General features: G+C 39.0%; 1 protein-coding gene across 3 annotated transcripts in view; it reads left to right on the plus strand.

Annotated features, from left to right (window-relative positions):
• Positions 1-3,372: 3,372 nt before the first annotated feature.
• The window catches only part of BAIAP2L1 (BAR/IMD domain containing adaptor protein 2 like 1), a 62,780-nt gene continuing 50,211 nt past the window's right edge, over positions 3,373-15,941 (plus strand). The window contains exons 1-2 of one of the 3 annotated variants that reach the window (XM_032771022.2): positions 3,373-3,638; positions 14,282-14,357. In XM_032771022.2, coding sequence (XP_032626913.1) covers positions 3,588-3,638; positions 14,282-14,357 — 127 coding nt within the window. In that variant the 5' untranslated portion in view covers positions 3,373-3,587. The remainder of the gene's footprint in view (positions 3,639-14,281; positions 14,358-15,941) is intronic. The other 2 variants (XM_032771024.2, XM_032771023.2) reach the window with 2 other exon arrangements.

Here is a 15,941-nt window from a genome sequence, read left to right on the forward strand (position 1 = left end):
CATTTCAACATATTGATTCTGTAAATTACTATGCCTTCCAAGACATTGGAGGAAACATTTTTAGTGTTTCTATCTTTGCAGTATGAGCCAGACTTGCAAAATTTAACTTTTAGTATATTTTCTATTTTCCTCTGTTTCAACCATTTATTTTCATTCTTTCATTATGTTGCATAATTATTTGATGGACAAATAACAACATTGTTTTCCCCAATTAAAAGATTCTCCCTTGCCATCTACAATTCCCTTTGTGGCATTCCTTATCTTTAAAATGTTTTTGATCCTTTTTGACCTGTTCAATTCGATTTGCTTATGCATTTAAATCTTTATTTACTTCCTTCTGTTTTGTGTTTTATATTTCTGAAGTATTTAATAAAGAAAATAAGTAAAATTTTGCACCTTCTGTTACTATAAATTCAAGTGCAAAAATATGTTATCTGAAGACTGGAGAAGCTAAAAATAGAGTACTGTCCATGCTGATGGAAGAAAATGAGAAAGATGGTCTTCAATAAAACCTTGAAAAAAATACAGCTTTTTAAAATGCAAAGGGATCTTTTAGGAGTATGCATATAAACATCTGAAGTTTGTGTGCAGCTGCCCAAAACCATCCCTTTATTCTCTCTTACATGCAGAGGCATTTTTATCAGTGGACAACAATGCAACCTACTGGTGAATGTTGAGGGTAAGCACAACAAGGATCACAAGAGAAACCTTTCCAGAACTGATTGCTCTGGTCCTAGATAGCAATGCCTTCTTCATCCTCCAGTGAATTTAATGAGGTTGTGCTGAGAATCATAAAATTTTAAAATCCTATACTGCATGTAAACATACATAAAGTAATTAATATTACTATTATAATACAGCCAATCTAAATCCCTCCTACAGGGTTTTGTGGGAGAGAGAGGCAGGGGGGTTGGACATAGTATTCTATAGGTGTCTTAAGTTGTTGTGTAGTGTGGCTGTATGTTATTGCTGTCTATCACCCTAAGGGTACATCTACACTGCAGCCCTAGCTGTGATTTGCAGTTAGATGTAATTTTGCTAGCTGTAATCTGCTAGCTCGCTAAAAATAGACATGAGTTTAGGCTTCAGCAAGGGCTGCAGAAGTCTGCTTGTTTGATCTCCCCTGGTATTTGCTCACTTGTGCAACCAGTGCTGAAGCCCACACCTACCCATCCTCACTTCTATTTTTAGCAAGTTGGCTAGATTACAGCTAGTATGGGTATATCTACATGACCTGCAAATCATATCTGCTGCTGGAGTGTATATGTAACCTAAAAGTGGTTGCACTTGAGTAGTACGTGAAGTAAACCCTGCGAGTGATTGTGCCACAGTGGTGTAAAGTGGCCTTAAATGTAAATGAGAATCAAGACCTACAAGTACAGCTAATTTATATATCAGGGCTCTCTCATGCTGTGCCAGGATGCAAGGTGGTGGTGGGGGGGGGTTCTCTGCACCCTTTCATCTGTGCACCTGCTTTGAACACCCATGGAGCAGTTAGGTAGAATGTGGTTCTCCAGTTGCAAAGCATTTTGAAATCCAGCAGGCTGAAAGATGTTATAAAAAGGTATAGAAATAAATGGTCTGATTCGTCACCCTTATTCACACAAACAGCCCCATTAGGTTACTTTAATTGAACTTCTTGTACATACTGCTTCTACCACTCAGTGTGAGTAAAGGTTGCAGAATTGGACCCAAAATTATTAAGAACAGTTATCAGGACAGTACTGTAAACTGTATGTTCCAGAAATGCTATCAATACAATAAATTCCAGAGGCCTGAGACTTTGCTTGGAAGGGTGGGAAATGTCCCATAAACCGGTCTCTGTGCCTGCCATGTTAGTTGTATTCATGATAATACTCTCACAGCTCACTATTTCCCAGCAGGAAGAATTAAAGGCATAAACACCTTGAGAACAATTTGTTTTACAACTGGTGAAACCTGATAAGTCTCCTCCCACATCAGAGTCCATTTCCCTTTCTGTTCTAAGTCCAATTCTTGTTGTTTGCCTCCTGTGATCTCACCACAGCAACAAGGTGGCATGAAAAACAAGGAGACAATACCAGATGGGGAAGCCCAACATTTAAAGAGAGAGAGATGGGAAAAAATTAACAAGTTTTTCTTAATTAAAACAAGCTGTTAAGCTTCAAAACAAACTCTTTCTAATTCAGAACATCATTTTTAGACAATCATTTTTAGGAAGAGAGGCTCGTAATGAGACTGAATCTCCAGTCTAGACTATGGAAGAGGCTGAGCAAGTTTCAGGGACATGAAAATCATTCTTGATACTAACAAGACCCAGCACACCCAATTCATAGTTTTAAATGTCCAAGGCCATGGAGTTTATGTCATTTCTCTTGTGAGGGAGTTTACATAGCTCTGTCAGGAAGATTTTCCTGGTACTGCCCTAATGTGAATTTCATCTCACAACTTCCAATTACTTTTTATGATTCTAATATTCTTCTCCATCCTTGATGTTTACACACTGTAAATATTTGTAGACTGTTCCAACCCTTCTTCCCTCAAGTGAGCCCAGGAATAACCTCATTGTGGAGAGTGAGGCGGAGCTGTTTAAAGAAGAAATGTGCCTAAAGTGGACGCCAGTGTCTTACTCCTATCCACTTTGCAGAAAGTTTCTGCAATAAACCCCTAACCCTCTCACCCCTTTCATCTCCTTTCTGTTTTGAAAAAGCTTCCTTTATTGCTGCCAGTCCTGAGCCCTTTTCCTTAGCTATGGGTGGAGGAGGGTCTCATGTACCATTGCAGTCTTTGCACAGCCCTAAACTTAACTCAGGTCTCAGGAACATGGGGAGTGGTCCTGTTGGTAAGGCACGGGACGGGGACTCAAGAGACCTGGGTTTAATGCCAGGCCTGGGTGACTATGGGCAAGCAACTCTCTGTGTGCCTCAATACCGCAGTGGGGGGGAGGGGTATAACCCTTCCCTACCTCCCAAGTGCTCTGAGGAGAACTCCATAAACCTTCCTGGGGTGCCCAAATACTGCGGTGACAGGGCACGTAGCCGCACCCAGCCAGAAACCCCATGGCACCACCTCTGAGTGGCCTTGACGTGTTGTGTCCCCCGAGGGGAGCTCGCCTGACAGAGCTGTTCGTAGCCCTTCGCTGTGGTGGTGCCACGTCGTGCCCTGGGGAGCCTTGGCCCCGTCACCGCGCCATAGAGCAGCTCGGAGCTCCCCGGGGCCAAGCTCCTGCTCAGGTGACAGAGCGGAACCCCCTGCCCTCCCCGCTCCCACCCCACCTCCCGCGAGGCCTCGCTCCGCCCGGCCAGCGGGCCCTGCCGCGTCAGACGGCCCCACCTCGCAGGCTCCGCCCCGGGAGCGCTGCGGGGCTGGGCTGGCTGGTTCCACAAGTTTGACAGTTTGGGCGAAGGTGGCAGCGGAGCCGCCTCTGCCGGGACTTTTCTGGGCGGCGGCCGGGCAGGTTGTGGGGCCCCCGAGTGAGGGCAGCGGAGCAGCTCCTCGAGGAGAAAGTTTTTCTCGCCGGCCCCCCTGGCCTTTCTGCCGGATTCTCGGGAGCCGCCGCCGCCCCCTTCTCTCCTGGCTGAGGCGCTGCCGCCGTGTCCGGGGCTACAATGTCTCGGGATCCCGATGAGGTGAACAAGCTGACAGAGAGCACCTACAGGGTGAGTAGGGCCGGCCCGGCCCGCGGCGCGGCGAAAGGGGGCGCTCAGGGAGTCAGCGACATAACCCAGCCCAAGGGGCAGTCTCCTCCCAGGGCAGCTGGGGCACCCCTGCGTGGGCGCACACGCGCCCCTCCTCCCTCGGGGGAGAGGAGAGTTGGGGCACCCCTGCGTGGGCACACGCGCCCCTCCTCCCTAGGGGAGAGCTGGGGCATCCCTGCGTGGGCACATATGCTCCCCTCCTGCCTCGGGGGAGAGGGCAGCTGGCACAGTAAAGGTCACCCTTCAGAAACACACGTCAGTATAAAGTTGACTGGTTCTCAATCAGGGGTACACTTACCCTTAGGGGTACGTAGAAGTCTTCCAGGGGATACATCTACTCATCTACTATCAAGATATTTGCCTAGCTTTACAACAGACTACATAAAAAGCATTAGCAGAGTCAGTACAAACTAAAATTGCATAGAGGTAATGATGGGTTTATATTGCAGTATATACTATACACTGAAATGTGAGTACAATATTTATATTCCAATCCATTTATTTTATAATTCTATGGTAAAAATGACAAAGTAAGCAATTTTTCAGTGATAGTGTACTGCAGCACTTTTTGGTTTTTTTGTGTCTGATTTTGTAAGCAAGTAGTTTCTAAGTTAAGTGAAACTTAGAGGTACACTGTACACAAGACAAATCAGACTCCTGAAAGGGGTACAGTAGTCTCGAAAGGTTGAGAGCCACTGATGTGTAGCATACTTGCATTATTCTTCCTTTCTGAACAATATAGGAGAACTCAGCATACCCAGGAGAATGATAATATAGTCCTCTTATATACTGCTCCCAAACAGTCAGGCTCTTTTACCTTGATTAGGCTACTACTAAGCAAGTTTTCTCTATGATATGTTTACACATGCCCCACTACAGAAGAATGTATGTGTGTGTGGGGGGGATAAATAGAACAAAAAAATTAAAAAACCTTTTATGGTATCATTAAGGATATTAGTTTAACTGCTTGTAGTTTCACGTGGAAAACAGTATAGCATTAATTAAAATATTTTGTGCCATGAGTGTTCACTTTTTTCAACTAAGCTTATGACTCTTGCATTGTTTTGGGTTTGCTTTTGCTTTTTTGTGATAAATCCATGAAAAGTTAATGTTCGTAGGGTATACATATCCCAATATGACAAATGTTAACCAAATTTATGGCAAGTCCGTTTATATGTATGCTTATGCACATAACACTCTGTTGCAATATAATCCACAATGCGTTAAAGCTCTTTTGTCCTGAAGAGTTCAAGATTTATTTTTTCTTTAGCAGAATCAATAACTTTAAATGACCAGTAATTCACATAGCCCATTTTGATAACAGAGTATTTTACTGCTGGTGTTTTATGAACAGTGATTCTCACTCTGGGCTACAGCCTAAAAATGTTTAAGCACTTGAGTAAAGTTATTGGATGTGCCCCAGTCTGGCAATTGGATTCACACGGGTCCACTGATGCAGTGATCTGAGCCCCAGGCAGGGTACAAATCAGCAGAGGGATCTGTCTTTGTGGATCTGATTTCATAAATGGGGACATGCTTAACTGTACGTCTGAATGCTGATTAGTTATGTGTAAGTTCATGTATGGGGTGTGACATTTTTCTTTAAAAAGTTTTTAAAATTTTAACTTGCATCATAAGTATATGCTAAAGCTTGTAATAAAACAACATCTATAGGAGACAAAATCCATTTTGTGAAAATATGTACATGCAACCACAAATGAGCCTCATGTAGAAGTATATGAACTATGAGTGACAGTCCAATTCTAATAATTAGAAAAAAAATCACACACACCTGTTTTGCTAGTTGCAGAATGTTTTGTTTCTCTACATTAGCTGTGCATACTTATTTTGAAACTCAGTCTTCTCCAAACTCGACAACTACCTATATTAAAGGTCTTTATACTTAACAATTTTTGCATGTGTGTCTATTTAAACACACTGAATTTAATCATACTAAGTCAAATCCTGTAATCCTTACTCATGAAAAACTCTCTTTAAAATCAGAGTTTTGGCTGAGAGATGAGTGCAATCTTTGGCCTATAATCTGAGTTTTGCATACTATCTTTTACCAGACAAAGTGTTCAGACTTGCAAAAAACACTTTGTGAATCAAGTTACATATGTGCATTTGGAGCTTTGAGCCTAAATGAAGGACTTCCAGTCTTTTTCATACAAGATAATACATAATAATAATGACATTGTCACGGTATGTTTTCATAAAACAAAATTTTAAAAATTGACTGTTTATTATCCCTCAGACTGTTTCTGTAAGGTTCCCTCCCCCATACATTTGTTTTGTTATTCTCACACTGATCCTAGAACCTTTTATTTTTGCAGTTAATCCAGTTTTGTTGGCATCATGTTGTGTTTTCTGTTTGATCACTAGGGCAGGAGTGCTGGAACAATTTGTATAGTGAGGGTGCTGGGACCCATTGTACCAAGCTGTAAACCCTGTTTATGATGGAAACCACTTCAAGCCAGGCAGGGGGTGCTGCTGGGCTCCCCAGCACCCCTAGTTCCAGCACCTATGACTAGGGGGCTTAAAATACCAAATTTGGGCAAAATTACCATTGACTTTATTGGAAGGAAGATCAGGTTCTTTGTGTATAAATAAAAGCTCTCTGCTCTACATTCTATCTCTAATATTTCTGACATCACAGTTACTAATACAGGCCTAAATCAGCAAACACTTTACTCACACAGGTGTGCCTGTTAGTAATAGGATCATTTTCCTGAGTAAATTTGCGGGAGGAAGCTCTGAAAGTTAATTGTAATGTTACAAATACTGGATCGTGATAGGATTATAGGAACTGAGAAATAGTGGGGCATAGGACTTGCAGGACCAGTGATAGGCTTTCATCCTTAAAAAAATCATAGCTTGAAGGGGAACTGAAAGATATTGGAAAAGAAAAGGAAAATTAAATGTTCTCTTGCTGGTCTATTTCCCACCTTGCCTCCCTTGTAGTCTATTAATAGTACTATCCATGCTATTGGATGCCCTTTCAATACATATTTACTCTGTATGAAGTTCTTACACATATTTATACAAATAATCAGATTGGCTAAAAGATGAGTTGAAAAGGTAGACTGTAAATTCATGTTTCTTTGGGGTATCAGTTGTGTGTTAATTTAGCTACATAAAAAGAAAAAGTGAACACACCAAAACTAATCAACGTTGTTATTACACAGCCACCCTAAAGCCAAGTCAACAAAAGCAAAGAATTTCAGAGTTAAGATTGACACTTAATCTTGCCATCTTATTCTTTAGGTATTACACAGCTTTTAAGTATACGATACAGTGGCACATGCAGGATGAAACTTGAGGGTGTGGAAGATCATGATTTAAAGGCAGCCACAACATTCCTCATAGCACACAGCCCTAATAATTTACTGGAGTGATGTTGCACCTATGAATCGGGAGGCTCTGCAGTGACAGTAGATATTTTGTGACCCCAGGTAGACTGCTAGGCCATGCACTTGTTGGAAGGTTCTACAGCCAATGTAACTTCATGCTAGCAGTAGTATAGAGAAAAACTGCCAGTGAATCATGTGATTGCATACTATGCAAAATGATAAGCAAGAAAGCATTGAATTAGAAAGCTATAATTCCACTTCTATGTTCTAGAGATTGCACAAGACACTCATGCTGTGCTCTTGTGGCTTATGAGGTTTCCAGAACTCTTAATGGGGTGATAGCCCTTATAGTTCAATGGTGTTTGTTATTAAGCCTAGATTTTAAACTGTATATAACTGTCCTGAACACTATAGCAATCATTCTAAATGCATATTTAGACAGTTTTTAAAATATCCTCTTTACTCCAGGAAGTGTTAGGTTCTTCTGGTAATGTATGGAATTATTAAATAATACTTTCTTGGTAGACAATAATGGTTTCTCATGTAATTATATATGCATAGTTAAGAATCTTGACAATAGTTATTTTAAATTCCTTTAAAAGAAAAAGGGACCAGTGACAGGGCTGGCTCCAGGCACCAGCGCAGCAAGCAGGGGCGGCAAAAACGCTGGAGCTGACCCTGACCAGTGATTAGATTATGGACTGCCTGCCACATTCATTTTAAAAACAAATTAAAATCAATTTAAGAACCTTAAATGTGTTTCATCAAAACAATTGTCTTGTACTACTGAAATCTAAAGTAAATTTATTTTAAAAATGTGTTTAAAAATGTAAAAAGACACTCCCAGGTTGACATCTGGAGTGTCAAGAGCTAAATTACACCTAAGTGTAAAATATGATTCTGTACTGACTACAGTAGAGTTGTGCCAACTTAATGCTTCATTTGGACCTAGATTTCATCCTGGGTCACATGTTCATAACCTCCTGAAAAAAAGAGTTTATATTTGAAACATACTGATGGATGATGCTTTAATGTGTTTCTCCCTTAAACAGTAAATGTTTGGCAAGCTGACTGATGATCAGTCATAAGATCTCACCTGGTTTGAACACACTTGGATCTTAATTTTTTCACTTTGTTAATCTTGTTTTACACTGTGATTCTGTTGATTACTGTGGAATTACACCAGTATAAAATGGGTGTAGGACTTGATTCTGCACCCATTGACATCAGTGGTAAAGCTCCCATTGCCTTAAATGGAACAGGATGAGACTCTTAATGAAGAGGCAAATGAGGCCCTAATTTTATTTATTATAGAAATGTAGTATGATCATGGAAAAAAAATGTTTTAGGCACAGTACAATACGATTTATTTTATGTATGTTTATATCTGACTCCTATTTGAGTCAATTAAAGAAATCTCAAGGGGATTTCCAAACATAAAATTGTTATGTTACAGGATTCTTCTAAATGTAATTTGCAGTTATTTTAAATATGAAATAGCACGTGTAATCAGTCCAATATAAACTTTTAATTAATAACTACTAAGGTATGGCTCAGTCTTGCTATGACTAAATATCTAACACTAATAATATGAATAGTAAGGTTTATAGACAAACACACATGCTGTATATTTAGTAACCTATCAATTTTTTTTGGTTAAAGTGTCAGCAGGATGTAAACCTGAAGCTACAGAGACTCTAGGTATTGTTTAGCTCTGCTCATACCTGCTGAGCTATTGTTTTGCATAGGTGTATCTCAAAATAAAAAGCAAAGCTGAGCATTTACAGGAAATAACTCCTACAGTAGGTCTCACAGAGGAAAAGAGAGAGAACACATGGACATACAAGGTTCGTTCCTTTTTAATTCTGGAGAGTGCTAAGCATATTCAGCTCCCAGTAACTTCAATAGAAGTTGAAGGCGCCCAGCAGTGGACTCTAGTACAACTCCACATAATTGTTTCATGAATGACCACAGTATATTTCTCTCAAATTCTTTCATGGCAGGTCATTTTGCCTTTTTATTGTACTTTGCATAAAAAGACGTTTCCTGATGTCTGTTTTGAATAGGTGTTTCCTCTTAATTTCCATTCATCCTAAAGATCAGAAAGCTTTGTGAGCTGATTATATGCCTATTGTTCTCTTCTAGTTAAGTATTTTTATGAATAGATAAGAGGCACTGTGGTACCAGAGAATAGGGCACTGGACTAACATGTAGGAGACTTGGGTTTTGTCACTTCATTTGTTTCCTTTCCCATCCTTTGTGCTTGTTGCACACACACTGGCCCATGGAACAATCACTAAAAGATCTATAGCGCGCATTAATGTAGTACTCTTTGCATGTGAAATGTAGTCCCATTTCATTGGGGGACTTTTAGTGCATGCCCGAGGGTCCACATAAGCCAGTTAGTTTGTGACACACTGGTGCATGTTAGAATTTACACAGTCTTGCTGGTGAAAACTAAGGCCACATCTACACTACAGACATATTGCTCAGGGGTGTGAAAAATCCATACCCCGTGTGATGTAGTTATACTGACCTAACTCCTGGTCTAGACAGTACTGTGTCAGCAGGGGAGCTGCTCCTGTCGACATAGCTACTGCCTCGCACAGAGGTGGATTAACTGTACCAACTAAAGCGCTCCCATCGGCATAGTAGTGTCTTCACTAAAGCACTACAGCGGCACAGCACATGAAGGCAAGGCCTAAGGCATGGTGTAGTCTTGTCTATTTGGATGATGCTCTTCAAGGCAGGGACCAATTTCTTTTTGTGTGTTTGTATAATGCTTCAAACAAGGGGTTCCTGGTTCAGCTGGGACCTCTAGACACTGTTGTAATACAAATAATTAATATTAAAATTTTCTTGGGTTATTGTTTTTCAATAAATTATAAATAGCAGAAGTTATAAAACACTGGGATGTTATAAAAAAAGCATGTTCTGCCAATTATTTTTTAAATCCAGTGTTTTATCCCTGACTGACTTTTCTACTACTTCAACAAAAATAAAGCAATCACTTTTTAAAAATATGAAATATCTCAGCAATGTGTAAAATACTAATACTTGTCAGAACATTTGGGCCTGAGCCTGAGAAATGCTCAGCACCCGCAGTTCCCATCAACTTCAAAGATAACTCCATTTTCTTTTTGAAAAATATTCTGCATTTTTATGGGACTTTTTGGGGATGGGGCAAGAAGTGTCATTACTTTACAAATCAAGTTGCATAAACAGATCAGACTTTTGCTTGTCTTAAAGTTATTTTCATAAAATGATAGGATTCATCCTGCTTTTCTCTACTGCTGAACAGAAGAAAACCCCCTTTAATAAATTCAGTTGCCTTTTTTTGAGATTGTCTGAGGGGTGGATTTTAATAATCTTGGAGTAGGAAATTTTAAAAATAAAATGCATAATTTTCTGTCAGATAAACTTAAGTGGACTTTGTTTCCTTCTCCCCAAACCGTCAAAGTAATGCTGAACTTTCCCACCAATCATCCTCTGACAAAAGCCTGAGGAAAATAGATGAGCTTTGCACTGTTCCATTAATGTCAATTAACTTTGGCCACTGCATTGAATCAGACAAGCAAATTCCAGAGCATAGGACCTTCCACAGGGAATGTTCAGTCTCCATCCCTCAAGCATTAAAATCTAGCAACTATCTGGGGCACTTCTGCTAACAGTCAACTGCTGTGGCAGCGCCAAGGCTTCCAGCCACATCTGGGTCTATTAGAGAAAAGATCCATGAGTTGTCTCTTTCATTAATGCAGGCCAAATTCTCTAGCTTTCCCCATAGCCTCATATACACGTTGAGCAGAAAGGGTGATATAGTGGAACTCTTCTTAAGAGTATTCTATACTTAAGTGGACTTACTCTATCATAATCTTGTCTATACTTGCCAGTGTCTGCAGAGAGCCAACAAAATCTAATGGTCAGTGGTACTGAAATCTACTTATGGATGGGAAAAAATACTTTAGTCCTGGACTTCTATCTGTTTCTAGGAGGAGATGAACAATGAAGCTAGTACATTCTTTGTCTACCCAGTTTGAAAGCCAGATTGAAAGGTATCAAAGTAGTATAAGGACTAATGGCACTACAGTTGCAGGCCACAAACTTTTCAATACCATTACGCAGTAGAATCTGTGACTACTAAATGTATAAAAAAAAAGAGTGAGTTTTAGAAAGTGTTCTACTCGCTGTTACAAGAAACTCTCAAGATTATAACAAAACAATATAGGGAACATGTTTTTTCCCTCTCTCTCCAGTTTTGACAACATTGCGTGTATCAATCACTTTCATTGTTTCTCATGTGCAGTCATCTAGTTTCTTCTGTCCTCTGTATGGGTTGGTTTTTTTTTAGAAAAAAGGAAAATAGGACTATAAAAACCACAAGTGAGGTGGTACTTGGAACCTATTTTAACTCATTCTTCACTTTATAAATTGACTAGGTTTCATTGTGGATTGATGCTTTGTAAAAAAGGCTTCTTTTTTTTCCTTTATGGTGTCTGAATAGCCTTAAGATGACAATTTCGTTGTTTTCTTCTTCCCAATTTTTTTTTTTAATTTTAAAATGTTCTTATCAGTCTCTTGGTTTATGCATATACTAAATAGACATACATTTGCCAGTATATTACCAGTACGGCACGCAAAAGATTAAGACTTTTTCATTGTTGTCTGTTATTTCTGTTACACAGAAGGTGTCTATTTTGAACACCTTGATTTTCAAAGTACGTTTATTTGACTGACATCTGAAAAGATGCTTGTGCTTCAGGTCAAACTCCTTTGTTCAATTACTATGTGAGTTTTCAGATATGTAATGATCCTTGTTTGTTTTTAGTGGTTTGTAGTGTAGCACTGTCAGATTTGTAATTTACTTTGCAGATTTCAGAGTTTATTAGAAGGTCTTTTTTTCTGGGGTCTCTCAGAATCTGTAACACTTTTACAAAAATAAGTCTCTATTCTTTTTGTATTTGATGTACCATTACAGAAGTGTCATAAAATGGGAAGGTTGCTTTTAAACAAAAAATAATGGACTTGCAGAACAATTTTCAGTAACATATGTATAAGTTGATGTCAAAACACATCATTAATAGAATGTATTTGTTCCCAATATAAGACACCCCCCATTCCAGCTGCTGGGTTTCCTATACAAGCCATCACAGAGGGGAAAAAAATTGAAAAAGTGGGAGATTTTTAAAACTGTTCAATTTAAAATTGATAGTGCAGAACTAATCCAATATAATTTTATATTTCTCTCTTTTTCATTTTCCTTCACATGTGATATTTGAGTTATAGCATTGCTTTGGAATAATAAGAACTTGAGGTAATTTTGAAATTATAAACATTGCAAAATCTCAGCGATTCACAAAAATTAGCATTATATAATATTCAAATAAAAGTGTATGTTGTGAAGATTAATTGCTCAGTATTTGTGGATATCAAGAGGAAATTCCTTTAAAAAGACATGTATGAGGAATTATATTTGACATGCAAAGGGAAAACAGAGTCATAATATTGAAACTACTTAGCTTAAAATGACCAGTAATATGATAAATATAGCCAGTCCTGTGTTGTTTGCTCAGGCATAAGTGTTGTTTACATCAGTGGAAGTTTAGCATAAGTAAGGAATGCAAGATCAACCCACTCCTCTTTTGCTTCTTTACCTTTTTCTTTTCAAACATAAATGGGGTAACTATCTGAATTACAGCTAAACCACAACCACATACATCCATTGGACTACCGTTCAAGCAACCTACCAAGTAGTTAAACACCAGACCCAACTTTTTCAAAAGTAATTAGTAATATTTGGTGCATCCATTTTATTATCCAATTTGAGACACCTTTAAAGGGCCAGATTTTCCAAGGATGGATGTTCTGAAAAAATCAGACCTCTTCAAGATGTCTCAGCTTTTGGCACTGAAAAATCAATGGGTATTTTTTAATATCTTGATCTGAAGGAAAATGCTGCTGTTCTCCTTCCACTTTTTGACAAGGGAGGCATTTCTAAAATTTGGAGTATTTAGAACTGGATCTCAATGAATGGTTACTTTTTTCTAAATTGGACCAATGCAGCTATTTTCCTGAATTGTGAATGACAGTTGCACAATCTCTGCCACTTCACCTGTTTAGAATTTGGTGGTTATAAAGGCAGACGTACCATGTTTTTGGATTTCTAGTCTTAGTTGCTCCAGTCAAAGTAATTGTAACAACTTTCAAAAGCAGCTGTAGTCATTATTTTGTTGTTTTTGTTTTGCATTGAAGGAAGCCAGTAATTCTCATTTTACTTTTGGTGGAAGTACCATCGCTCAAATTGGGCTGACACCATACAATATATTGAGCTTTCAAATTGAATGTGTGAACTCCTCTTTCAAAATCCCATGCTGTGACTCACCAAAAAAACAAAAACAAAAAACAACCCTTTCAGTAGGGCCATCACTGTATTGTTTTTGATTGGAAGGTGTTAAGTCATCTCCAAGTCACCTGTCCAGTCAGAAAACACAAAAGTATTCTCTCTTTTTGAAGGAATATCCAAATTCTGAATAGTAACCAGTAGTCTCTTTGTCTTAAAGTATTTAGGTAGTAGTGGGGAAAAGGGATTTCCCTTCTCTCCTGCTTCTCCTTTTCTCCCTCATTAAAGGATCTGTGTAAACTTTAGTCTTGAATATATGAGCACTCTTACCAAGGTTAGAGAAAAAGTCAGAGTCATCTCTGTTTTAAGTGAGCACAAATCCATTGAAATTGGAAATGTTGCACTGCTTAGGCCAGAGGTTAATTTTGCACTGATATCCTAATCTTGGATGCTTAGCATCCAAAAACAATTCACTGTGGAGGTCAAACATCCACAATAGCAGATTTTCAATATGTGCCTAGCATCTGAGATTAAAATCTGGACCTGTATGTCTACACCGCAATTAAAAACCCACAACTGGCCTGCATCAGCTGTCTTGGGCTCACAGGGCCAGGGATGCTGTTTAATTGCAGTGTAGATGTTCAGGCTCTGGCTGGCGCCCAAATTCTGTGACGCTCTCAGGGTCCCAGAGTTTGGACTCCAGCCTAGGCCTGAATGTCTACACTGCAGTTGAACAGCCCCCTAACCCAAATCCCACAAGCTCAAGTCAGCTGACATGGGCCAGCCACAGGTTTTTAATTGCAATGTAGACAAGTGCTGACTTATGCTGTGGTGACTCAAATCAGTTTTTTCATGTACTTACTGCGTGCACTGGGTTTTCTTTGTTATAATGTGGCTTTTTTTCTGATCATCAGAATGTTATGGAACAGTTCAATCCTGGGCTACGAAATGTAATAAACCTGGGGAAAAATTATGAAAAAGCTGTTAATGGTAAGTCTTCCTAATTTTTAAATTCAATTATAAATGTAATAACTTTTTATTTAAATGTATATGCCGTTTTAAGATATTAGAAGCTATATATGTCTAAATTCAATTTTGCATGTTAAATCATAATATCTATTAATTAGGTTTTGTATTTTTTTTTAAATCAGTGAAAATAAGATTTTAGCTGCAGTGTTTGCATCCCAAACATTTTACTATAGTGCTACTGCATGAAAAATAAAGTGAAACTGACTAATCAATTTTCATTGTCCAAGCTTAGTGGAAATGTAAAAATAATATCAAGGTTAAAAAAAAATTGATGTTTTAATATCTTAAGTGTCTTTAGAAATGCATGGGAAAAACGACCTGTTCCTGCCAACTCTTACTCATATAAGTATTCATTACCCATGCAAATAGCCCCATGAGTTCAGTGGGACTACTTGTATGAGTAAGGTTTGCACGATTGGACTAGATTTAAAAAAAAGTGTCACTTTTTAAATCTAGTTAAAATTGAAATAAGTGAATTTGTGTCCTCAGAGCCAATCTCAAACTTTTTCCTCACGTGACATATACCCATCAACTTTAGTGACACTATTTGTATAAGAATAAGAATTGATTTACAAGAGTGGGCTCTTGACCCCCACAGTTTGCTTACAGGGACCCCTTGTGGTTTGCTTCACTTCTTTTACGTGGACCTATGGAACAATTTGATATTAGAGAGATGTGGACCCCCTAAATGATATGACCTGATTCAAGAGGCTGAAGGTGTCTATTGCTTGTCATTCTCCTTTGTCACAGTCCTAGACTTCATGAACATGTCAACAGTAATGTATTTATCTTCAACCAAAGAGCCATTGGGATCTCTCTTCACTCTCAAACTCCAGAGCTTATTTTGCAAAACAGTAAATTACAGCATGATGGAGACAAATACAAGGAAAATTGACTTATTACAAAAATGTCTGTTTAGATTCAATTAACTAATGCTTTATATCAGTTATGCAGTTTATAGAATGAAGTCAGTACCATATATGACAACAATACTTAAACATTTCAAGAGGAGTGAAATTCTGGAACAGCCTTCCAAGGGAGTAGTGGGGGCAAAAGACATATCTATCTTTAAGACTAAGCTTGATAAGTTTATGGAGGGGATGGTATGATGGGATAGCCTAATTTTGGCAATTAGTTTGGCAACTGATCTTTGATTATCAGCAGGTAAGTATGCCCAGTGGCTTGTGGTGGATGTTTAGATAGGTGGGATCTGAGTTCTACAGAGAATTCTTTCCTGGGTGCTGGCTGGTGAGTCTTGTCCACAGTGCTCAGGTTTAACTGATCGCCATATTGGGGTCAGGAAGGAATTTCCTCCAGGGCAGTTGGCAGAGGCCCTAGAGGTTTTCGCCTTCCTCTGCAGCGTGGGGCATGGGTCACTAGCTGGAGGATTCTCTGCACCTTGAGGTCTTCAAACCACAATTGGGACTTCAATAACTCAGACATAGGTTAGGGGTTTGTTACAGGAGTGGGTGGGTGAGATTCTGTGGCCTGCATTGTGCAGGAGGTCAGACTAGATGATCATAATGGTCCCTTCTGACCTTAAAG

This window comes from Chelonoidis abingdonii, chromosome 9 (genome assembly GCF_003597395.2).
Source record: "Chelonoidis abingdonii isolate Lonesome George chromosome 9, CheloAbing_2.0, whole genome shotgun sequence".
Lineage (NCBI taxonomy): Eukaryota > Metazoa > Chordata > Testudines > Testudinidae > Chelonoidis > Chelonoidis abingdonii.